This window comes from Excalfactoria chinensis, chromosome 18, assembly GCF_039878825.1.
Source record: "Excalfactoria chinensis isolate bCotChi1 chromosome 18, bCotChi1.hap2, whole genome shotgun sequence".
NCBI classification, from domain to species: domain Eukaryota; kingdom Metazoa; phylum Chordata; class Aves; order Galliformes; family Phasianidae; genus Excalfactoria; species Excalfactoria chinensis.
Genome location: NC_092842.1, coordinates 3,396,128 through 3,420,929, shown reverse-complemented (window position 1 = coordinate 3,420,929; position 24,802 = coordinate 3,396,128). Strand labels below are relative to the sequence as shown.

General features: G+C 38.9%; 1 protein-coding gene across 1 annotated transcript in view; it reads left to right on the top strand.

Moving 5' to 3' along the window:
• Positions 1–24,802, top strand: part of CDK5RAP2 (CDK5 regulatory subunit associated protein 2) — a 66,893-nt gene that overhangs the window by 24,457 nt on the left and 17,634 nt on the right. The window contains exons 15-27 of the mRNA XM_072352889.1: positions 1,758–1,855; positions 4,427–4,557; positions 6,105–6,220; positions 7,491–7,619; positions 10,922–11,017; positions 11,405–11,452; positions 12,048–12,238; positions 14,243–14,708; positions 16,350–16,617; positions 17,940–18,056; positions 20,120–20,714; positions 22,513–22,745; positions 24,272–24,320. Coding sequence (XP_072208990.1) covers positions 1,758–1,855; positions 4,427–4,557; positions 6,105–6,220; positions 7,491–7,619; positions 10,922–11,017; positions 11,405–11,452; positions 12,048–12,238; positions 14,243–14,708; positions 16,350–16,617; positions 17,940–18,056; positions 20,120–20,714; positions 22,513–22,745; positions 24,272–24,320 — 2,537 coding nt within the window. The remainder of the gene's footprint in view (positions 1–1,757; positions 1,856–4,426; positions 4,558–6,104; positions 6,221–7,490; positions 7,620–10,921; positions 11,018–11,404; positions 11,453–12,047; positions 12,239–14,242; positions 14,709–16,349; positions 16,618–17,939; positions 18,057–20,119; positions 20,715–22,512; positions 22,746–24,271; positions 24,321–24,802) is intronic.

Below are 24,802 nucleotides of genomic sequence, written 5' to 3'. Positions count from 1 at the left end.
GAATTCCTGCACGTTGCTAAGAGTCCTTAACTCAGGCTGTGAGATTCATTGACACTTTTTAGAAGGTATATTTATTGATGGACTCTGGCTCACCCATCTCAGCCTGTTTGCCTTTGTGTTTCTCAGCACTCAGCCAGCAGAAGTCATTGCTGTGTGTTGCTTCTCTGCTCGCCTTGACAGTAAGCTTGACATTAAGCTCAATATTTTGCCGTTCACCTATCAAATAGTATTTAATGTATAAACAGCATGAGAACCTTGAAACGTGTGTTGGGGCACCATTAGGGTTGGTGTTAGTGGAGCGTGGTGAACACAAAGACAAGGTCACTTCTATAAAGAGCCTGCAGGGTTAAGTGGCACGAGCTGCTCTTTCAGCAGTGAGATCTGTTATGCAGATTACTCAATGGAAATAATTTGATCAAAACTTGATTACATTTGCAAAATATTATTTAGCATGTTTGCTAGCACACAGTGAAGTACGAGCATAAATAATTAAAAGTAAACAACAGTTGTCCTTGCTTTTGTGCTGTTTACTTTGCAGAATATGAATTTTTCAAATTAACAGCCTCTGCATCGTTAGCGTGAATTAACGAGATTCTACTGTAGCTGAATTTTTGTTGCAATTCCTGGCTTAGGAACTGCAATTGAAGTCATAACAGCTGCTTGAAACTCCTGGGTGTAGATTTCTTCCTTGTTAATGATGTGTTCACTAATGATTTAGTATCTCTTGAGAGTTTAGTTTCCAGTCTTGAGGTTGTAATGTGGAGAGAATAGAATTACCTTTCATTCCTGTCCTCTGGAGTTATCTTGTCATGCTGGAGCCATGCACATTCCCCTCTGGCTGTGGCACTTTTTTGTTTGTGCTTTCAATTTTCAGGCAGAAGGAAAAGTAAGAGAAGCAACATGGCCTTTTCTTCTCAAACAGAGACAGAAGATACTGTGCCTGACATTAATACATCTACATTTCCTTTAGATATCCCAGTTATTTTCTCTTCCGAGCAGCCTGACATCTTAGGTATTTTTATGTAATAAGTGCAAGCAAATACTCCTTTAAATAGCTGCATTTTTTTTTTGCTTCCTGCTGGAAAAGTGGCTGAGTGGTTGTTGGATTGAAAAAAGTCTTCGGAACTTACAGTGGATGCTTACTGAGAAGGCAGCACAGGAGTCTGGATTTATTCTAGTAATAACATACCTTCTGTGAGCAAGGCTGCAGGCAAACAATTTTCTTTGTACAAGTAAAGAAAGCAGCTTGGAGTGACCCAGCTTGAGTGTTCAGACTGCACGAGCACGTGGCTGGCCTGTTCATCCTGTTTGTTGGCTCAATGCAGACCTTTTTATTCAGAAGTGGAACAGAATTTGCACAAAACTCAGCCCCATAGAAAGCCAATTTTAATCCAGAAAATGGAGAGGACTGTTAGGACAATGTTCTAAAATGGGTGCTTGGTCTTTAGATTTCTACTTTCCTTTCCTTCCCTATGACAACAACTCGCTGGGTTGTTCCTGGGTTGAACTGTTGTTTAGACATGTAACTCGTTTATGTTATGTAAATAGCAAACCGCTATTCACCTCCTATAATAACAGCAGATTGAAGTGTCATAAATCGTTTCCAGATTCATATTACGTTTCTGAGGGGTCAGTCCTGTTCAGTGACTTCTGAGTTGCTCTTTTCACCTTTTCTTCTTTGCATGCCTGCACAAAGTTGTAGACATGCCGACATAAAAATTGCATTAGAAGATAACACAGTTCTTTGTTTAATTTAGGAAAGAAAAGAATCTGAATATGAAAAGCTGATCCTTGCTTTAAAAAAGGAACAAAATATTTATTCGACACTGGTGCAGACCTTTAAGGAATCAGACAGGTAAGTACTTTTTCTGTTTTGATGGTCAATCTAAACTCAAAGTTAGAAGTTGTGAATAAAGGTGCAGCTCAACTGGGTAGGCGCTATTTTGTACAGGCTGATTGTTAACAGGTGATAAACTTGCTGTTGCAGTCTTCTTAAAAGAGAAATATTTTTGTAAAGAAGGAGATGTTGTTTCAGTGTGCTGATTATTTCTGAAGATATTTCTCTTTGGATTAGATTTCCATTTGAGTACAAAGAAAGCAGGTAGGTTTTCAGTGGAGGTTCTTGTCCTGTGTTGGAATATAGGGGAAAAATCAAATCTCAGTCAGCTGTGCTGTGCTGGATGATTTACCGTATTCTGCTCCTTCTCAAATAATAATAGCATAATGCTTGCTTTAAAAGTGGCACAGTGAAAATTTTGATGAGAATTAAGCAGGTGAGGTTTTGGAGTTGTTTAAACAAAATAGAGTAAGTGAAATTTTCATAACATTCTTTCAACATCAAGCATTCAAAAGCATTCTAAGCGGGAGGTAGTGCTTTTCAACCTTTTAATATCAAAGAGCACAGAAATCTCTAACCTACTTTGTATTCTGCTATTGCTTGGCGGTTGAGGAAGAGATGTTATGATGAAACGAGGAATATTCTTAGCCTTTGGGTAAAAGAAATATTGTTTTATTAAAATGTACTTTTGCTGTTGTAATTACAAATCTCTTAATTAGGTATTGGGGATGTTTAGGGGATGACTTCTTGCTCTTCCTGCCTGAACGCAGTGGCTCATACCTGCCAACTTTTGGGAATGCATGTTTGCATTTTGCAGTCAGCGCATAGGAATTGTAGTTTGGAAACCAGCAAGTGAGTAGCACTAAAGTAGATGAGATCTAGAATCTGAATTAGGCACATTAATAGTAATGCCATCCTGTGCTTGGCCACAGCACAGAAGCTGTTTTAGAGAATAGAATCTTTCTCATTAGAAATAGTGATGCAAGGCAGACTATGGAGATTATTGCTTATCTCCAGGAAAAGATCAATGGCTTTTGTGGCAATCACCAAATGAAGTAAGAAGCACATTTGGTTCAGTATTTCACACAAAGTGCTCACAGTCTGTGGGTAAGGTGATTGTGTCAACACTGCATAGCGATGGCAACGAGAAAGAAACAGATCTACTGCTGTATTTTCTTTCAGATGGGGAAAATTATAATGGTAGCTGACTGTGGAACTTGAATGGGGACTTTTCAAAATAAGATACCTGATGTCAGTACCATGACGTTCCTTCTCTGCAGAGAATCGATGCTTATTCTGATAGCTCAAGAGGAGGAGAGAATGTGCTTACTTAGCTTCTAGTAATGTCTTGGTTTGCTTTTCTTCTTAATTTTTGCTGAGCATTTAAGAGAGCTTTCTCTTCAAAGATATTCCCGAGCCAGGGAGTGTTAGTTAAAGGAGGGGGTTCATGTGCAAGAAACACTGACAACAGCACACTTGTCAGAAGACAGACTGAGAGTCTTTTCATATATGCTGCCTTTTAATTAATGTGTTTCTGCAAGATGCTGTTATCCTCATGCAAGTATGATGCTCTGTTTGCTCCTGTGTAGCCTCCTGTAAGGCAGATTTGAATTTTGTTTTGAAAGATTCCTGGATTGTTACTGTACTGTGGGTTGGAAATTCTATGGCAGCATAATTTATCTTAAAATACTGAGGTTTGGAGTGAATTAAGCATCAAAATAAATAATACGATGAGTCCGGTAGCACCTTATTTTTTTATTAAATGCTAATTATTTCATACTGTTACAATGCAGTTTTTAGTGTACTGAAGTCCTTTTATAGACTGATTGTAGCTGTCTTGTCAGTGCTGTTGAAGGGTAATGGGGTTGATCTAGCTAGGGACAGCTGGATGTGCTGACATGGAGAGAAGTAGGGGGCAGTGACTGATGCTAAAGTAAGCACTTCGGTGACTGCGCTGGGAAAAAAAAAGCTGCTTAAGGAATTAATTCATGTTGACAAATTGTCATTTTTAAGATTTGAAATTTATACCCAGTTGAGATAATTGGCACAATTTAAACTTGAAAGGCTGATTTTTGCAGGCTGATGGAAGGATTCAAATAGTTGGGTTGTGCCTGAATTATATTTTTCAATGAAGCATGACTTCTTTTTTATGATTACTTTCTTAGGGGAGCATTAGATTATGTGGTACAGTCCTGCTACAGGGGAACAATGTTTCCATGGTCACCATATAATGGGATACAATGAAATTGGTTGTTTTGGTTTTCCTACAAACAAACAAACATGCTCACATTTGCCTGATACACTGTATCTGTCCTGCTGAAGCTGATTTAAAAGTAGCAACAGTTCAAAACAGCGAGAAGAGAATGTGGACTTAAAGGTTTGATCCCTCCTTTCTGCATAGGGATTAGTTAACTCTTATGCATCAAAACAGTGTAGGTGTGAGATTAAAAACCAGTGCTGGCTGCTGTGAAATGGGGTCATCGTGGAAGACTGGGTGTGTAAAAGATGCTGCCTTGCCTAACTGAGGGCTTTGAATTAAAATCTTAAAGGTTTTTGTTTTATTTCTGGTTTTCTCCTTTTTTTCCTTAGTTTAAACAGCCTGCAAACAGAGCTAAACAAGATCTTTGTGTTACGGAAGCAACTAGAAGATGACATTCTAGCCACTCGGAATCTACAGAAGGTCTTAGAAGATCAGATTAAGAATGCTAAACACAGACAAGGTCTGTATACATGTGCAGCCCGTCCCTTTTCTTGGTCTTCTTGCACAAAAGAAAAGTGCTTTTATTATACTCAGTTTGCTGCGATGAAGAGGATCCATTTGAAATTAGATAAAGGTGTAAAAAGGCTTCAGCCTTCTGTACTGAAAATTATTTGGGGGATTTGTAACAGAATATCTTTGAGCAATCAGGGTGTTGTATAAAGGGACAGCTTTTCTCTTTCCCCGCAGCAAATGTTAGTAATTCTATGGCAATTCTACTGCAGTGATCGTTTCAAGCTGCCAACAATTTTGTACCCATAGAATTTACTGTTTTCTGCAGAAATCGGATTCCTGGCTTTGAATAAATCTGTGGCCATGGGATCACTTTCTGTCCCTGGAACTTCATTATTGGATGATATTTTGATAAACAGCTTCTGTGTCAGGGAATTGGTAGACTCCTCCTAAGGCAAGAAGCACTTCCACAGAAGGAAAAAGTAGGCAGTAGTTTTATTGTTTTGTAGTTTATCCAGAAATATTAGAGCTTTTAAGTATAGTTTGTTTTTACTTCTGTGATGATGGTTTTCGTATATACTTAAATATAAAAAATGATGGATGTCATTAAAGTTCACTCCATGTGCAGACAGATCTGTTTTGTTCTTAGGAGATACATTAAAAAAGCAGCAAAGCCTGTTCACTTAGCCTTTCAGCTTCGAGTTTCCACTTCGGTATCATTCTCTTCCCCAATTTGCTAAATGACAAGAGGTGAGCTTCTGCCTTTTCATAATTTCCAGCCTCCAAAGCAAAGAGGTGATGAACAGCCAGGAGAAGCCCAAAGGAATTGTGGATACCCCCCAGTTTGGTTGTCAGAAGCAGCGGGGCTGTGGGTGAAGCTGCTAGGGAAGAAGACTGTGAATCATTGAGTCCTCGCAGCTTGCATAGGATCAGTGTCAGACTTGGGAATAGGATTTGGATGTCTCCTCTTTGTCATAATTTAGATACGCTTTCTCGCTATCTAATGAGATAATATTAAAGAATTAATTGTCATCTATGCTGTAAATGAACAGGTGTTTATTGAAACATAACAAAACCAGTCATGCGGTTGTAGAGGAAATGTATTTTCAAATCCATTCATTTTCAGTTCGTTTGGCCCCAGTGCAGAATGAGTTCTGTGACCTTGTCCAAGCTGGCTCTTTGCCTCAAGACTTCAAACTCTTACAAATATAGTTAGAATAACTGCTCATGCCTTACTTATCCTTCCTAAAAAAAATGTTTCTAAATGTAATGCTAAATATGCAGGTTATAATGCGGAATTGCATCCACAACTCATGCTGATAGTCAGAGAAAATACAGCACAGCTTGTTGTCAGAAGCATGAAGAAATGTAAGGACAAAATTGGTTCAGTTGAACGTAAAGATTATTTTGGGGGCAATGAAACAATTTTAACAGGCCTCCCCCAGACTTCCTGGTAGGCTCTTGTTTGAAAAGTCCTCTCTTTGCATTTTATGCTTTCTTTTCCAGCAAACAAATAAGAGTTTCTGAAATAATTCCCGTTGTTGGTTATTTTGACAGATGAAACGCTATCTTTCTGTGGAGATCAAACGTCTTATATGAGTATTTGCTTAGGAGGGCAAGATAATTTAAACCTGCAGATAGACCATCTGTCTCTTGAAGAACTTAAGAAAAAGGTATTGATCTAGTTTAATATTTACTGCTTTTAATGCCTTAATTCTGATTCATTTGTAGTTTGTGCGTCTCTCACGGGAAGAAGCATTTTATTTAGATATGACTTGGTAGTTCTGAAAGGATGTTCTTATCTATGTGGTTTGTGATCCACCTTTTATGAGCAGTTTCTTCTTGTTACACAACATGAGCTTCAGAGTGAGCTGCGAGGTAGGTGGACTGCTGCAAAGCTTTTCAAATAGTCAGACAGCTGGATTCAGGTTTCAGACTCAATGCCCTATTTTAGTGATCATTAAGTATGCCAAGTGGAAAGGAAAGTTTTTGTATTAAGTATCCTACAATGCACATCTCACCTGCCTTTATTAATCATGAATATGGTAGTGGTGCCTGTAATTTATTCTGTATAGCACACTCCATCCTAGGCTTTACTGTTTTTTTTTTTGACAAATATGGAATGATAAAAAGGAACCCTGAGGTAGGTTAATATTATCTTCATTCTACATAAGTAGAACTGAAATTCAAAGAAATTAAATTTGCAGACAGTTGTCAAGCAATAGATTAGTATTGGAGTTCAGAAAACTGTTCTAACTCATCATCCTGTGCGTTGATCTCTGAGCTGCGCACCAATTTATGATAAGGAACTGTGCTGAATGCAATTGTTTGAGATTGAACGTAAGTGAAGTTTTCCATTTCTCATGGGCAGCTGAATTCTAGGCAAGCGTTCAAAACGTAATGGGTAATGGGAAGGAAAGAAGCTTGCCTTACACTGAGCAGGTGTAAGTAAAAAAGCCCCAGATTGTCTATCAGTCCCATTCTGAGGAACACTACTTTTATCTCTGAACACATTCCCTTCGGCAGATTCAGGAACAGCATTAGCAAAAGATGTTGATAAACCATTTCTTGCCTGAAAAAGAAGTTCTGTGGCTGAATACTGATCCGCTTTTCACAAATAGATTAATTGCTCTAATAAAAACATTTCACCTTCTGCAAATGCTGCCTTCTTGATAGAACTACACAAGTCTGTGTCGCTGATGTGCTTCATCTTACTAACTTGCCTGGAAACTAGAGTCTTCCAAGTTAAGTTTTCTTGAACACCAACTTACAAATACATTATCACGTTTTCCTTACATAGGGAGATTGCCTTATGAGCAGCTACAGAAGCCCAGGCATTCTAACTTTGCAGTTAAGATTTACATAGAGATTTATATATCACAATTTGCTTTCATGCTAGCATGGATGCTATCAGTTTTGTGCACTCTTCCTTTGGTTGTTTAGGTTACTGATCTTCTCTTGATGGTTAAGGACCTGCTGTTAATTAATCAAGAACTTAAGTCGAAACAGCTTGGATTCTTCACAACAGATTCTCAAGGGAAGGAAGCAGGGAAGATATTAAACCAGAGTGAGGTAGGTTTTCAGAGTTAAAGCAGTGAATCTCTCATCGCTAATGTACCTTGTGGAACTGTTTATGTAAGTGCAGAATGACCATAGAACCTGGGGAGTTTAGATCGTTAATCCTTATAATAACTTAAATTAATGCTGGAAATAAATTTAAGAGGTTAACATGAGATCTCACAGTCTCAATTCAGCAAGTGTTCAGTGATGTGTTCAGTAGATTTTAAAGAAACAGCATGTATATTAAAACATTTATTGGGTTTGCCATCTGTTGGTTTTCTCATTTAGAAGAGGAAGAAAGAGTTAATATTGCTTTATAAAGAAAGCAGTGTCCTGTCATGATAGCCTCAGTAATGGTTCTGCACTGAAAAAGATTGTAGGCAGTCTGTTCCAGTGAGTCTCCTTGGTAATTTGCCGTGCCATCCTGCAGAGGGTGCTGCACCCCCACTGATGCCATGGCTTGTACCGAAGGAGTCCGTGTCGTTATCATGACAGGATATTGTGGTCTTGGATTTGTCTCAGCAAGGGTGGAACATAGAAGGCTACTTACTTAAGAAGCTTGCCACATGAAATTAGATGCTGAATGGCAAAGAGTGAGGCCTGTAAAATAAAAGGCCTCAGAATTCTTATAGCAGACATAGGAATGTAAAATTCAGTCAAATTTGGTGGAGTGTCAGTATGATGACGGTGCTATAGAGCTCAAAAGTTAGAGGAGCTGTGATTAAATGCTTTTAGTCCAACAGGTATTACTGCATCAGCCTTGGCAAGAAAGGGCTATCTGGTTTCCAGGCTAGGGATTGTGACAACACTGTATTTTGCATATTAATAACCGTTGTCAGAGAGACCACGTTCTGTTTCTTGTGTGCATTCTGGGCTAGGATTTGTTGACAGGTAGTGCTGGGATGATGCTAACACACGGGCTATAAGAGGAACTGGGACAAGAACAGAAGCATGCACCCTTCTCAGGTTCTTAAAATGAACCCATCTCTCTTTTCCTTTGGAAAGCCAGAGCATGGATCAGATAAATGTGCATCCTGGGGTCTCCGCGGGGCATCTCCCACGGGCCTGGCAGCCCACATTGCTCCATTTCTTGGCCTTGTGTTTGGAAGGGAGTGAGGAGAACAGAAAAAGGTTGTTTGTATACTGTCCTCTGAACATCTGCTTTCTCTGAGAGAAGCAGCCTCAGTGATTTCAGCCTTCAGGGCTCCAGGGATCTTTACAAACCAAGCATATCAGTGGTTCATTTAGGAAAAACATTCTCAAGGTTTTCAGTCCCCAAGGAAATACTTTAAACAGGCTGCTTATTTTTAGCAGGCTTTTTTTTCTTTTTCTTTTTTTTTTTTTTTTCTGGCCTTAAGCCACTTATTTGCTTCTAATATTTTGTTGAACATTAGATGATGTTCCTTGGAGCACAGAAAGTTTCCTTTCAGCATTTCAGATGTAGGACCAGGCTTAAACTGCAGCGATTCCTTGTTATGATGTGCTGTAACCTGTTGGTCTGACATAAGAATTCCGTTCTGAGCTGCACAACTTATTTAGCCCAGTACTGGCCTGGGAAACTCATATGCTAGAAAATAGCAAGTCTGTAGAGATAGTTACATCAGGTGGATAAGTTATATGTGCTAATGAGTTTAATACACAGATGTGTAGATTCAGGTCATCAAACTATATGGAAGATTAAAATTTAGCATTGTTTTATGACAGTGAATATGATTGAACTTTTTCATTTCCTATGATTGCAATGAAAAGCCATCTATTTAAATGCATGTTCTTGCTGTCTTGCCGCAGTTCTGTTTCTCTTACTCTGGTTTTCAGATTGCCTTTACTTTGTGTTGTCCTGGAAAACCAAGTTTTAAGTGAAAATACCAAGATAATTGAAGCGTGACTCAGAAGTTAATTTTGAATATAGATTTCTAATAGTAAAAGGCAAATATATTAATAGACTGCACCATCCAGTTACTTAAAGCCATTAGAGCTGATTATACTGCTAGAGATCGGAAGATTAAGAAAAAGCTTTTCTCGTTTTCCATATACATTTCTGTGCACCTTTTGTGCTCAATTAAAAATAAAGACAACAAACCCACACGTGGCTTCAATTCCCACTGTTCATAGGAAGCAAAAATAACACTCTCTGCAGAGTCCTGTTTGCAGTTGGATGGATGTGCTGAGAGCCAAGGCTTTACTACAGCATGTGATACTGGGGAAGTGGGTTTTGCTTTTCATGTCCCAAGTTTCAGCTCCGCACTTCGTATCCATCAGAACTATAAATATCACATCCACAACCACCAGGCTCCAGTTTCTTTCCTTTCAATGTGTCAATTGAGTCTCTGTACCCGTAATCTCAGTTTACTGCTTTTTCTATGACTGCGCTCAGGATTCTGCTTCATCTTGTCTTAAGTTAATTTTTCTTTAGCTCCACGTGGCTGTTATACACAGCAGTGCTGTGTTAATGGCATAGTGCTTTAAGGGTAAAAAATGGAATCGAATGCAAGTCTGAATCTGCAGTGCCAGTGCTGTATCCTGCCTGAGGTTTAGACATCCTAGGCACAGCATTGTGGGTATTCACCATCGCTCATGTTCCTTATTTTTAATGAGGTTCTAGCAGCAAAGATCTTAAATGATTATCATTTTTTCTATTGGATTGAAAAAAATTGCTATAAACAAAATGATATAAATGTCCAGTCTAGTTGCAGTTCTAGTTCGGTGTTCTTTAAATGGAGCTGTTTGGGTGTTATCTGCAGTGATTCAGAGGCTCTGTGCTGTGCTTCTCTTCTGGTGCTCTGCTGCTCATTCTTCCCAGCTGGGTAGGGGTGGAGCTGCTTTCTGGCTCAGGTCTGCCCCAGTTTGGGAACCTTTGTTCCAGTGTGTTCCTAAAATACTGCCACAATACTGTTTTCTTTGTAAAGTCTCTGCTTTTTGGGTGCTGGAGGAAAGCCCTGATGGTGCAGCAAGTAGAAGTGAATTCTTGCAGTGGAGAAAATGAAATAGGCACAGTGAGAACATGATTGAGGATAGGGGTCTTTTGTTGGGAGAGGCTAAATGGTGTTCGTTTGTTATTGTAATATCTGAGGGGAGAGGGTTAAATAAAAATGAAGTAAGATATAAAGCAAGGTTTCACTGTAATATGAATAATTCCTGGTTTTTATCTTAATTTTCTTTGATCTTGTTGAAGAAATCTAATTCAGTGTTTGTTACTTTGTATTACAGGCTTTTTTTGTTTTCTTTTAAGACATGTCACTGACTTATTTATGCATGTTTCATATCACGGTATTTTTTTTGTGCCTCATTTTCACATCATTCCATACTTTGTGTAGTTTCTTGAAATAACAGAAGAGCGGGAGAAGCAGACTGAAGATGGTGACAATGACAGCAAGATGCAGAACAGTCAGTTTTATGAGAGGGAAAGTCAGGTAGGACTCTGCACTGGATGCACTGTGTTTCTCCTTAAAGACTCTGTAGTTCAAGTTATGTGAGGTTTGTCTGCTGCCATCATTGATGAAAAATATTTGAGGTCCTTCTGGGTTGGAATACTTGATGTCATGGTAACTTGGTAGAGACATTTGTGTACTTGAGACAGGCTTTTGGAATCTGCTGTCCTCTGGTCATTCCAAAGAATCACGGTATCTTAAGATAAATCAAGTAAAAAGGAACCTCGGGAGATCATAAAGTGTAATTAGCTGAACGTTTCTAGTAGTTTGAAAATGGTGACGTGCTAAAATATGACTCAGTGACACATATTGAGGGGTTGAGTTGAAGAATAGTGACATTCTGTTGTCTGTAATTTCTCTGTTGACTAGATATGCCTTCATGAATCCATGGATTGTCCTTCTGAGATGGATAAGCAGGTAAATGTATTGTAAAGAGTCTCCTGCCTCTTAAACATTTTAGTATCTCACTGGTGATGCCTACCCATAAAACTGCATGAAATGAATCAGGTGTGTACACTCATATAGTTGATACAAAAGACTCCCTTTGACTTAAAGGAATGCTGAGTTAATGGTGAGGACCCATATAGAAACTGTAACTTGGAAGAAGTTGGCTGCTTGTAAATAGTTTGTTAGATCCTGTCCTTGCCATCAGAGCAGGGAGGTCCCAGGACAGAACATGGTAAAGACAAATGATATAAAGGTAAACTAAATCTAAAAAGCTAGCAGTAATGTGCAGGCAGCATTCCAGCAATTTCATACCTATTCAAAAATAAATACCATCAGGGAAGTCTACTTACTACTAAACAACTGATCTCTATGAATTAATCATGTGAAATAGATGTTCATTTGTTTTTCAATTAATAAATGGTCAGTGAAATGTCTGTGGATGCTTCTTAATGTAGATAAAGGGCATCAGGAATTAGAAAACCCGATTACAGAAAGATTACAGTCCTTAATCTAATAGAACATTGCATACCTATCTAATAAGAAAATATTTGCAATTTTTTAACAGATAACTCCATCAGGCTATTCAGAGAGTTTCTGCAAAGGTAGACGTTACAGGAATCCAAATAAGCCTCAGTTTGAACATGATACAACCGGCAAACACTTTGGCAGAATAGGGATGAGTGAACATGAAACAGAAGAGATGAACTTGCTCACATTTCTTTTAAGAGAAAATAGAACATCTGTACTTGAATCTACGTAAGTATGAGAGAGATGCACTGCTTTTGACAGTATTTCTATTTGAGAAGAGAATAAAGTAATTTTGCTAAAGTGAATTTAGATAATGGCGCTGTCTAATTTACCTGAGAGATTGGCAAGGCGCCTTCAGAGCCATTTTAGTCTATCATGCAATTAAGTAATTAGGAAACATACTATCAGTAGAAATCCTTATGAAAAAACCATTACAAGAGGAAAAAAGCCTCCCCAAAGTTATTGATACATGGAGCTTTACTGTAGAGAGGAATGTTTTCAGAGTGGGGACTAGAAGTGCTAGAAGGCTTATATGGTAATACATGCTACTGCTTTCTATTTTGTTTTGTTTTGTTTTTAATGATATTAAAATAGCTGAAATCACAGGGCAGCAAATGGTGGGGTGTTGAAGGGGTTGAATCCATATTACTGTAGAAGGGATATGAGTGAGAAATTATGGATAGTGGAAATTGAGTTACAATGACTAGAGGGTTAATTTTGATTGGACATTACTGGTACCCTTCATGACCACCGTGTTTCTATCTCTGTGTGTGTGTGTTATACTACAATGCAATCAATTCCAAGCTGAAATGCTCATTTCTTTAGGAACTGGACAATACCAAACAAGTTGTACAGAAAAAGCACACACCCTCATTAGGTTTTTCCCTCCCATTTTATGTTTAAACCACTTAATCTTCTGGTTGAAAACTCAATTACAGCTTTGCTAGCGATCACTCTCATTTTTCTTTCTTTGTTCTTTCCACGTTGTTATAACTATATACAGTATTGCATGACTTTTTCTTCCCTTGCCCATCAGTGTTGTGCTTTCCAGAGAGTAATGGGAATGACCTTCCATATACTGAGAGCTCAGCAGTGCTGGTAGCAGAATATCCTGTGGAGTTACACAAGTCAAACCCTGTTCTATGTTCAGCATGCACTGCAGCTGACTTGACTCAAACAGTTCTGTGTTTTTACATTGCTGTTCAAAACTCTCCAACAGCTCCAATGATCTTAGCTGTCAGAGCACCAGTCAGTGATAAATGAGGGGGTTATTACTTGTAGAGGTTGAACAGATAACATTGTTTTATTTGTTAACTTTACTTAAAAGTCTGCTAATGAGTGATTCCAACACAGTCATCTTTAGCTCTCTAGTGTGTAATTTTTTCTGTATTCGGATATAAATGACCAGACTGGCTGGTGATGAGCCTGTACTTTGGGTAACTTAATTCTCACTAATGACATTATACGCCAGACAGAGACATAAAGAGCCTAGTTAGTCTGTAGCACTTCAAATGCTAACTATATAAATACAGTTGTTTAAAATGCTAGTTTATATGTTTAGTGGCACAAACTGTTCTTTATTGCACACATGATATCGTCTGTAGGATCTGAAGACTTGCTTATGCCTTAAGTGCCTCTTATTTGGCTTCAGTTTCATTTAAAATGTTTTCAGAACTGTTGTCAATGGGCACTGGCTGTCTGTGAGGCAGTGTGGTGGTCTGTAGCGAGCTATTTCTGCAAGCTATTGGCTGCTTTCTCCATTTCCATCTTCTGTGTTGCATTAGAAATACACAAAGGGACCCATTTCAGGAAAAAAAAATCAACCTCGAGAGTCTCCTGAGTTTCAGTGGGTGGTTTATTTTTCAAGTATTTAAATCAGAAAGTAAACTCTTTTGAAAATGCATTCATGTTGCTTCTATTGCTGCTATGTAAACAATTGATTTAGTTACTAGAGGTTTACCAACGGTTCATGGATGAGGACGGGGCTGGTAGAGCATGCATGGTCATGAATAGAAGGGAAGTGTTGATGAGATAATTTGTGTTACAATTCACGCTGTGGAAATGTTTCAAAACCTCTGTTCATTAGTGAGTAATTCATTAGTGCGTAAAATAGAGTCTCCTGGGAATTTCGAGTATGTCAAGACACTGCAAAAGTGTTTCTTAGAAGGCGTTCCTGTTTGCTTAAATAAAAATCAAAATTCATGCCTTTCCTTTCCTCCTTCCTGAGTATAGCAGACAAGAACAAATGAAAACTGTAAATGAACTGTTAGATCATCTGAACACAACTGAGCAAGAATGTTCAAGTGAAGACATAGAGAAGAAGAATGAAAAAGATCTTAGGCAGATGATTATTCAACTAAGAGCTGAACTCAAACATTTCAAGCAGGCCAATAAATTGTTAAAGCAGCAAGCAGAATTAAAATCAACTTTTGATGGGAAAGAGAAGCTTCACGCAGATACGGTGCCACAGATTAATAAGGATATTGAGTTGCTGAAAGCGGAACTGAAAGATGCAGCTACACAAACAATGACTTTAGAGGGTAATGTCATGAGATTCAAATTTGAAAGCAATAAAGGAGCCTCGGAAGGAAGAACAAAATATTCAAGATTAAATGCAGAAGGGGAACTTCAGCAGGAAAAGGCGTGTAAGAAGAGCGAGCAGCATGAAAGAGGCTTTTTTTCGAGGAGAACAAATGAAGTAAGTTTGTTTAAGATTCTCTTTTTAGTGCCTGGGGAATAGATGTACAGAAGAAAGAAGTACGTTTCACTTCTAATATTAGATTTTGCTTTTGTGTAATTTTTAAAATTAGCAGAAGAGACGCACACGAAATACATGTAAGATAATTGTTCTTAATGTTGGAAGCTTTTCATCATGCACTTCAGCGTGCCTTACAACATTAAATAATGGAATTTCAATCCTCACTGGGACTAGGTACCAGTAAATCTTATAGCTGTTGGGTAGAGACAGAGATTATAGTGTAGTGACCTGACTCTGTGCTGTCCTGTATTTCAGTATACATGCTCATAAAGTGCAGAACCAGAGTGCTCTGAAGCACTGGTTTATTAAGTGTAAGTAGCAAATGAGATCTAGAAACTGAAGGCTTGTGTAACATCTGGATTTCAACAAACTCAATCTTCCTTCTGTGCTTTTATGAACATCTTACCATTGCGTCTGGCTCTTAGGGATGTCTGAAAGTTTAAAAACTGAGAGGTCAGTTCTTCATATTCGTTTTGGGAATTAAGAGCACAGAATCTGCTTTGTACACGGGCTTAATTTTCTTGTGTCACTGATATTTTCAGGCCTTTTGAAGGCAGGTACACTGTGCTCCCAAACATAAGGTTGGCAAAGTAATGTCTACCAAACTGTTTCTGCATATTGTTTCTATAGTTGGTGTAGAGGCAAAGGTGAGAACTCCCTGAAGGTCTTGCAAGGGAGGCAAAGAAGAATCTTGTTGTTGATTTTATGTGCTTCTAATAGAGAATTTTGTAACATCAACATGTAGCATGTTTTTATCCTTCTGGAGATAATGCTATCTTATGCTCTGTGGCTTCACCAAGGATGCATTTATTTTATGTGGAGTCTTTGCAAGGTGAGCAGCTGACATGCTGTGATCTCCACTGAGAAACTGAGTTTCTCCTCCCAGCACCAGTGATGGAATGTCAGTTGCAGTAGGTGATGGGAGTCCTGCAGGGGCAATGCATAGAGCGTGTGGGTGATGAAACTGTTGATCAGTAATTTCTCTCTGGCAGAACACATTTCTTCTGCAGCTGATGCAAAGCTCTGTTCATTTGCTCAAAGGTAAGAAAGGGCTGGGATGGAGGAGATGGAGGAAGGAAAGGAAAACTGGTTCAAGAATTTAGGAAAAACTAGATAGGACCTCCAAATATATATATATATATAAAGGACTTGAGGGAAACAATTACTTGGCAGTCACATGTGATACAAGTGGGGTAGCAACAGCCAGAGAAGTCAGTTTGAGAGTTTGAGTAATAAACTATATTCCTAGGGCACACAAAAATTCGAGGTTAATGACCTACTGACCCAAATCCTTTGTTTAGGTGGTGGTGAATTTGCTGTCTTGCTTCATAGACTGGAGGCCATTCATGGAGTGGCTGTGGATGCATTGGCAGCACTCACTCAGGGCCTTTTCGTTCTCACTGAATATTTGTTTTCTGTGTCATGAGGGTATTGCAGTCTCATTTTCAAAACAATTTCATGTGACAGCTGACTTGATACTGCTAGAAAAGCTTTTTCTTCCCGGAATGCTTGTTTATACTTCCTTTACTTGACTGTTTCCTACCAGCTGAAAGCTGCCATTTTATTCAATGCCTTTTTCAGACTGATGCTGCTCACCTGCTGAGGAAATCCCGGCTGCCTGTTCTGCTACGATCATCCAGACCAGTAGGAAACTGGCCTGTGAGCTCCTCTGTGCACGGGTCAGATTCAGAACTCTGGCATCACACCGGAGTGCCTTACAAAGGTCTGAAGGCATGTGAGGTTCAAACCAAGCAACTTCAGCCACAAGCAAATGGAGAGCTGCTATTGCACGAGTCTGGAACTGAAGACCTGCAAGAGGAGCCTGAACAGGAGAGCACATTAGCAAGAGGTAAATAAGCAATTGCATTTAAAGAACAGGCATTGCAGTGCTGCTTGGATTCTTCCCTTGTAGAAAGTGAAAACAGGTCACTTTAAACACATCAAATGCTGCTTAAACTTAAGATCTTACTGAGTGGTGAGTTATACATATGTGGGTCTTGAGAAGCACCACTGTTTGTTTTCGTTTAGTTGAATTTTTGCTGCTAGAATGTAAAACAGCTTTGTATGGAATAGAAAGTACATTGCATGCATGGCATGAAGTGCATAATTAATGACACTTCTGCACGGTGCCCACATGTGCACACTCATATGTCAGTGTTCAGGTCAATGAGAAATTTCCTGCATGGGCTTCCAAGTTTAATGAAAACTGTAGCAGAGACAGGAGAGTATAAAAACACTGCATTCGTTTATGCTGTGTAAATATGTTTTTACAGTATTCCACTGATCAGTCAAGTCAGCCTTGTCAGTTTCCAGCGTGGCTGGGTTAATTTAAACTCACTTGTTGACAAAGTGTCTGCATCAGCAAAGTATGACAAATTTGCAAGGCAGAGAACAATGGGTGCTATATAAAGATTTGGAGTGGTAAAGGAAAAATGCATTTAGCAGTTAGAAACTGGGTAGAGATGTAAAGGACAGGTGGGGGACAGAGGAAACATAAATGTAAGATTAAATCAAGCTCCAAGTAAACCACCATCAGAAGCAGAAGATGCAGAGGCTTTGTTGTTAAGGGTAACATTGTAGGATGGGACGGATATAGCAGGACTTAATTGTTAATGTCGAAGTTGATAAGACTAGCATTTAATTTTGATTGGTGCAAATTCCGTGGAGAATTCTGAGAGGGGAAAGTGCTTTTGGGCTGGTCCTGAAATGAACGCTGCAGTCCTGAGATTTCCTTTCCATTCTGGTTTCTTTATCCTGTAGTGGATAATGGTGGTACTACAGACAGTGATTCTGAGTCTGGATGCAATGGAAGGTTGCAGAGGAGCAGCAGACAAACTCCTTAGCCTTTCCTCAGGGTTTAACACAAAACAATTGAAAATGCACTAAAAATTGATTAGCAGTTATATTACAAATGGGACTTGCAAGTCTTTGTCTTTATTCACTGTTAGGATGCTTTGCACATTGTTCATTAATTATTCTTGTAGTTCCGTCAAGTGCTTTAAAAAATGTGAAAAACTGTTGCATGCCACCAATAATATTTGTATGAGGTTTTCAGTTGTTCTTTTTGTGATTTTCCAGTTCTGAACTGTGAGGTAATCAGGTTGAGGTTTGTGGGTGTGGGTTTTTCCATTCACTTACTCCCTTCTGTTTCCCCACTCTGTTGCTCTCCAGGTGACTCGTTCAGCAAAGCAGACAGCATTGGGGTCCAGGTTGAACCGCTGGATATCGAATGTGGTACAGGGAGCAAGAAGGGATGTGTGATGTACAGAAATCAGCAGAACTGTCAAGGTAGAGCATTTATATGGGATAAGAAAAAAAAAATGACACTCTAGATTCTGCTAAGTTTTGCAATATTATAATTTGCTGCAGGTAACTGTCTCCTTTGTCATTATTTGTGAGCTCTAAATCTTGCTTACTTTGCTTGTATGGTTGAATTTCTCTTAACAATCCAAGTTAGTCTTTTAAGGGTTATGTTTTTGGAAGGGTCACAGGAATTTATAAACTGGATGTCAGTAAAAACAATGAGTTGTGTGCATAACCCTGATCTCTGCTGCTGATGTCCTTGCTTCTGAACACTGTTCTGTATTAAACATATATCTTTTTACATGTTTATGCTTCTGCATCTAGTTAAGAACTATTGGAATGAAACAGTTGAATGATACGATTTTGCTTATCAGAATTATTTGAAGGCATTCAACTAGGTTGAAACCTAATGGAGTCATTTAATGAAAATGTAAATAGGCTTATTACTGTATATCAGTCATTTACTGTGGGGGCTTGAATAATGTAGTTAACCTGTTGTTCACAAGATGCTGAGGGTATGGCCAGTTGTGATCACATCATTATTTTTATTCATGAGTCCTCGAAGCCCGTCAGTCTGCAGGATTGTTCTCTGTGTGAATGGGCACCCATACATATGTAGGGTATCTTAGTTCTTAATGGACAGTGTTTCATTAAAAGCTATAGCCCATCTTCTAATGAGAAACAATCCCCAGATCAAGGTTACAGAGTGGGTTCATCTGGTACCTCAGTCCTCAACCTTTTTGCATTTCCTTCAGCAGAAATAAGCTACAAAGTCAAAGGATTGTGCCTTTTAGGTAGAGGAGGAGGAAGAGAAGCCTATGAACTGAATGTCACATCTCTTATTCACCGTGTGATCTTGAATTCATACATGAATGCTTTGCTTTCTCAGGAGCTTTTCTGTCCTGTGATTCTTTTGCCTCTGGAATGATGTAAATGGTGTTCAGCAATCTGTGTGCTGCAGAGAATATCATCCACCCTTAATTTCAAATACGTTGATATTCCAGTAATCTACCTTCCTTTTTTCCCCCCCTCTGTTTTTAGGTTAGTTTGTTCTTATTATCCTGTCCTTGTGCTTGACTCGAGACTTCACATACAGCCATCCCCTCAAACATACTGCTCTGAGTCAGAGTTTGGGCATTCACATTCATTCTGTATGGAATGAAAGGGGATTTGAAACTCTTCAGGCTTACTCAAGATCAATGAATGACTCCCAGAAGGGAGTTTCTAAGTAGCTAAGGTCTTTTGCTGAACTAATAGAAGGGGAGACTTTAATTTATTGGTAACCAGAAAATACCATTTTCTTTGATACTTACAGCCCTCAACACACAGAGAACTATTAACAGAGAGCATATGTAGCAATATATATGGCTTTTATTGCTCTGAGTCTGCGTTGATTTCATTACTTAGAGTGGCAAAGTCAACCAAGAGATGTGCTGCGCATGCCAAATAAGTGCTGGTAAAACCTTTAGCAGTGAACGTTTTAATGAATTTTGTTTAGAACATGTTTTAAGAAAGAAGTTATTAAAGACAAATATTACTATTTTGCTGATAGTCTTCTTAAAATTCCGCCAGCTTTTCCAGTCGGTTTCATATAGATTTTGAAGTGAGAAGAAAAAGAATATATAATGAGAAGTTTTAGGAAGACACATGTAAGGTCACACAGTCAGCTTTTAAACCTCATTGCCTTATGTCTGAAGTTATCATCCCTTTGGCTGGAGAGAACTGGGCTTCGTCAGTGTCTCTGATTCAGAAGCGAACGGACCAAAAAAGTAATTTTCAATCTTTGGGGAAAAAAAAAAAGGGATTTATTTTGAGTATTGGTTATTTGACAGCTGATAAGGAGTTTGCAGGATTTGATGTACAAGTTGAATTAATGGGCAAATCACAGAAAGAGGTGAAAGGGCCAAAACAAGAGTGGTGCAGTTTGTAATTATTCTGCATTTTTATTCAGTCATTACAGAAGTAAATGAATTCGTTCTAGTGCTGTTAAGAACAGAATGTTAGATAAATAAATATTAATATTCACATGCAAGCCTCCTGTTTTTCAGAAATGGAAAATCATCATGACATTAGCGATGTGAATATCCAGCATTCATTAAAAGAAATAAATGAAGAGCTTTATTCAATGGAACATGAGGACATTGACTCAGCCACAGCACATTCGGGTTCCAAGTGTCTTCGTTCTCTCAAATTGAGTGTAACAAGCACAGATGCACTCGATGACTGTGAAGTCGTAGATGATACAGAAGAACTGAAACAAAGAATTAAGAAAATGCAGTCTGAACTTGAAAAGTACAAAATGTTCGTATTTCATTTGCAGACCTCTGACCAGCTTTTATTGAGTGGTATTTCCAATGCAGTTCTAAGTGACGCAGCTTTGCCTGGGGAAGGACGTTTTGTACAAGATACGGCTGTGCAAGAAATCAAACAATTTTCTGGTTTACATCAGCTGGTGGACTACGAGATTCGCACAGAAAATAGGAATTCACAGTCTTCAAAAGCACAAACCTTGTGGCCAGCACAAAACCTTAAGGAAATACTCGCAGCTAATGAGACAGACCTCAAAAAAGAGCAGGTTGCAGATATGCGTCCTGAAGAAGTGTATTGTCTTCAAAACAAACTGAGAGCCACGTCACCATCCAAGTGAGTACAGTTGTCACTGCTTCAGTTTCCTTCTTCTGAACAGCACTACCAAATAATATAGGAAGGCAAATGGAGATAGATTTTCTTCACATACAACTGTGTTGCACTAAATGATAAATTTTACTAACATACGGTAAAACAACTAAAGCATTTAGTTAAGAGATGTCTTAAAGAATACTATATTTCTCAGTGCAGGAAAGCTCGTACTGTCCGCAGTAGTGATGCTATGGATCTTTTACCACAACTCAGGCCCACAACTCTGCAGTGAAATATCCTCTCTTGAGCAAAGTCAGATATCCTATGAGGCAGGATGACCTTATATCACTCAGAGGTTTTCTCAGGTGATAGGTAGAAGAAAATGGAATGTCCCACCAAGCTACAAACATTTCCCTGGGAAACTGACTGACACGTTTATTCAAGCCCTTCTGTTTGTGTGACACTTTATGTGTAAAAATAAGAATTTGAGAGTGTAGTTGTAATTTATTTTGCAGTTGTGCGCCTGCACCGCCTTCTTTGAAGGATGTAGAAGTATATATCTATTGAAATTAATGAACGGAATTTTATGGCATAAACTTGTATGCTAGAAAATCATTTATGGGAGGCTGGAAAGTATCAGTCCTATTTTTCATATGGAAGGACTAGGGGCAGCATCTCTGATAACGTATATACAAATCACAGGCGTAAAATGTGGACTCATAAGTCCAAAGCTTTTTTTCCCCTGACTGTAGTGTCATTATTTTCCTGAGGGCTGATAGAATAAGAGGAGGTATTACAAAGAAAGGTGTTCATTCTGTTGGCTTTCTTTGGAATGCTTGGGTAGAAATATTTGGAGACATCGAGCAAGCAGCAACATGGACAATTGTATATCATCTAGTATTACTGTCGTAAAATACGGTCTTACTACATAGTATGTATAAATTTACATACCTTGAAGGTAAACCTCATTCATATTACAAAGGGAGATGTAACTGTGAATTAAGGAATGGGATGGTATGGATCTCTGTGAGGGTTTTATGGCCGCAGTGTAGAACAACTACACGAGTCACAAATGACAGGCCCCAGAATGAATTATCTATCTCCCCCCATACAAATGACTATAAAAATGCCATAACAGCCCACACCATCATAGATTTTGTTTATGGCCTCTGTTCTTTGACTCCTTGCATTTTTTCAGATCCACTCCCCTTGCTAATGTTTGATTCCATAAAAGGGAGTGCATCTGTGCTACAGGCAGTTGCAATATAAAGGGCATGTCTGTATTCATAAGCGCAGAATAAATCCAACTGATCTGAACTGATTCGTAGATTGTGGAGAAGAGGGATTGAATGCTACAGTGGTTGCCATGGTCATGCCTTTGGTAATTAAGCATGCAGAGATGTGTAGAATTCACCAAACTGGATGAAAGTCAAATGTGCTCCTGGTGGCCAGTATAGAAAGTTTCCATACTGAGTAAAAATAGTAATAATAGGGAAAAATAAGTGTATTCTTAAACATTCTTTTAGTGTATTCTGTCTTATTTCTTTTGGCACCTTTGCACAAACCAGTTCATTGTGGTTTCTGCACATCTTATAAAGGAAGCAATTAAGTGGAGGACAATATCCACCAGTTATGCCCATAGGTACAAAACTCAGCACTTAGAGACATTGAGTTTGTCATTGTGGCCATAAAAGCATTTTAAAAGGAAATCGATTCCCATAAAATTATAGCTTAGAAATATAAGTTTAATTCACTTTTTATCTATATTTAAATGTTATTTGCGGTCAGAAAATTACTTTCAATGATAATTTCGTTTTCTCAGATATGATTCATTAGTTCATTCACAAGCTCGAGAGCTTTCCTTTCAACGCCACCAAATTAAAGAGATCCGCAGTGGCTGTGTCACTTACCATCAGCATCTGACGAGCCTGATTAAGGCTTTTGAGGAACTGCTTCAAGCCAGCGATGTAGATTATTATGTTGCTGAAGGCTTCCGTGAGCAGCTGAATCAAAGTATGCTGTTGTTTGAGAAGCTGGAAAGGAAACTCCTGTATGGTAAGTAGCAGTGCTTTGTGCCTGTTGTTTGAAGTGTGCTCGTGGTCTCAAAATTCATAGTTTTGTGTGTGCGTGGAAATGAATCCCTTAATTTCTCATGGTTGCTTCTGAATGTGTGATGTGATGGACTGGCTTGGAAGATCCAGAAAGGCTGGGTTTTACCTTTGCAGTTGCCCTCCGTATTGGCACTTTCCATTTGCAGTTCTCTTAGCGTACTTTAAACTGCTCAAAACCCAGTGGTTATAGTTTAATAAAATCTTAATCTCAGTCCTATCATGGCCATTATTGCTGCTTCTCACCCAAACAGCTTCTGCAGATGTCAGCTGCAAAACGAACATCTTCAGCCAAACTATTGAATTGCTCTTAATAAAGGAACCTGAACCCCTATATCTTCCTGACATTGCTTCTGGAAGAGCCCTTTGTTTGGGAACGTTCAGCTCCCAGCCATGCAATGATCTGTATTCGGCCTTTCTTTAAAGATAGTTGCAACATTTTGCTGTTTGTGATAGCTCATAGAAGGGAGCTATGAGAAGAAGGTATTACCGGGCAGTGTGTCATAGCAGTGTAATAAAAGACTGAGTGTCTTCAGTGATTTTGGTGGCTACAAAGATTCCTTACATTAAAAATAGGAAGAGTGTGCAGTGAATAAACATTAAATGCCTTTAGAAAAAAACAACAAAACCCACCAAGGCAACAGATGGTATCCTATATACTATGAAAAGCCACTGACAACTGAGACAATTCAATGTATCTAGCACAATGCTATTGCACTGAATCACACTGTAAAATAAAATGATGTTTGTAGGGCGATAAAGAACATCCAGCTTACTAGGAACTGACTGTAAAGAAGATGCATAAACAACCGTCTGTCTCTGCATTTCCATCCTGACCTTCAGTTCATTCCCCTGAAGTCTGAGCTGTTCAACTCTTACCTGCCACTTCTGCTTAATTGCACTGAACTTTTGCATTGTGCTGAGCCAAGGTGCCACGATGCAGTTCTTATTTCCTAATTCAAATTAGCATCTGAGCCCAGGTCTCTAGCACTGAATTGTGTGCGCTTACACACTGTGCCACTGGAAGTGCTGCAGGCAGAGCCCTGTGTATGCTCCTTTATTAAGGACAGCTTGTTAACCCGGCTCCAGATGGCCAACATCCAAGTGAGCTGGAATGTTTCTTGTGTAATTTTTATTGAAGTAGTAGTGACATGTACCCCTGATCCTTCTGTCATGTAACAGGATATTTCATCTCTGTCTGCTAACGTAAACTCTTAAGACTGTAAAATCTGGCACATATGTTGCACAGCCCTTCCTCGGTCATTATTTGAACTCCAAAGAAAGTTTTGTTACTGTGCTATAAATAGCTTTTCTCACGCACAGTATTTGACGTGAATGTGCAGCGTGTTCAGAATCTGCTGGCTTCTCTAAATTCTCATTAATTTACCATTCTGCGTTTGAATAGCTTGAGATGGAGGGGAAGCAAAAATTATTCCTGGTCTCTCTCTTTAATCAGATACTTTTTCTTTGCAGGAGAGTCAGTAGGTGCAGAAGTTACCGTACTTTATGAATTAGCTCAAAGGTAAGAGTGCAACTCAGTGTCATTTCAATATATTGTTTGACAAGTTGGTACGGATGCTCCGTGTTTTGCAGCCCAACATGACTGTCTTACTTTTTGGGGAGGACTTTTACTATGCTGCCTGTTTCAGTACTATACATTTCATTAGTAAAATATTCACATATAACAAGCTTAGGCTTTTTCCTCTACTTCTCAGCAAATCACAGAATCATTTGGAAGGTCCATTTAAGGTCCACCTTCCTGATTTGGGCAGAGACATCTGCATCTCGATCAGGGTGCTCAGAGCCTGATCTGGCCTTACCTTGAATGGCTCCAGGGATGGAGCATCCACCACCAACCTGTGCCAGTGTTTGACCAATGCAGGGTTTAATCGCAGAGGGAAAACATCATGTTACCAGGGTTTCCCCTTTTATGAAGAAACAAAACTTTCACTGTTGTGCTATAAGACACCTCTGTGTATATTTAGGTATTATCCTAATTGCAGC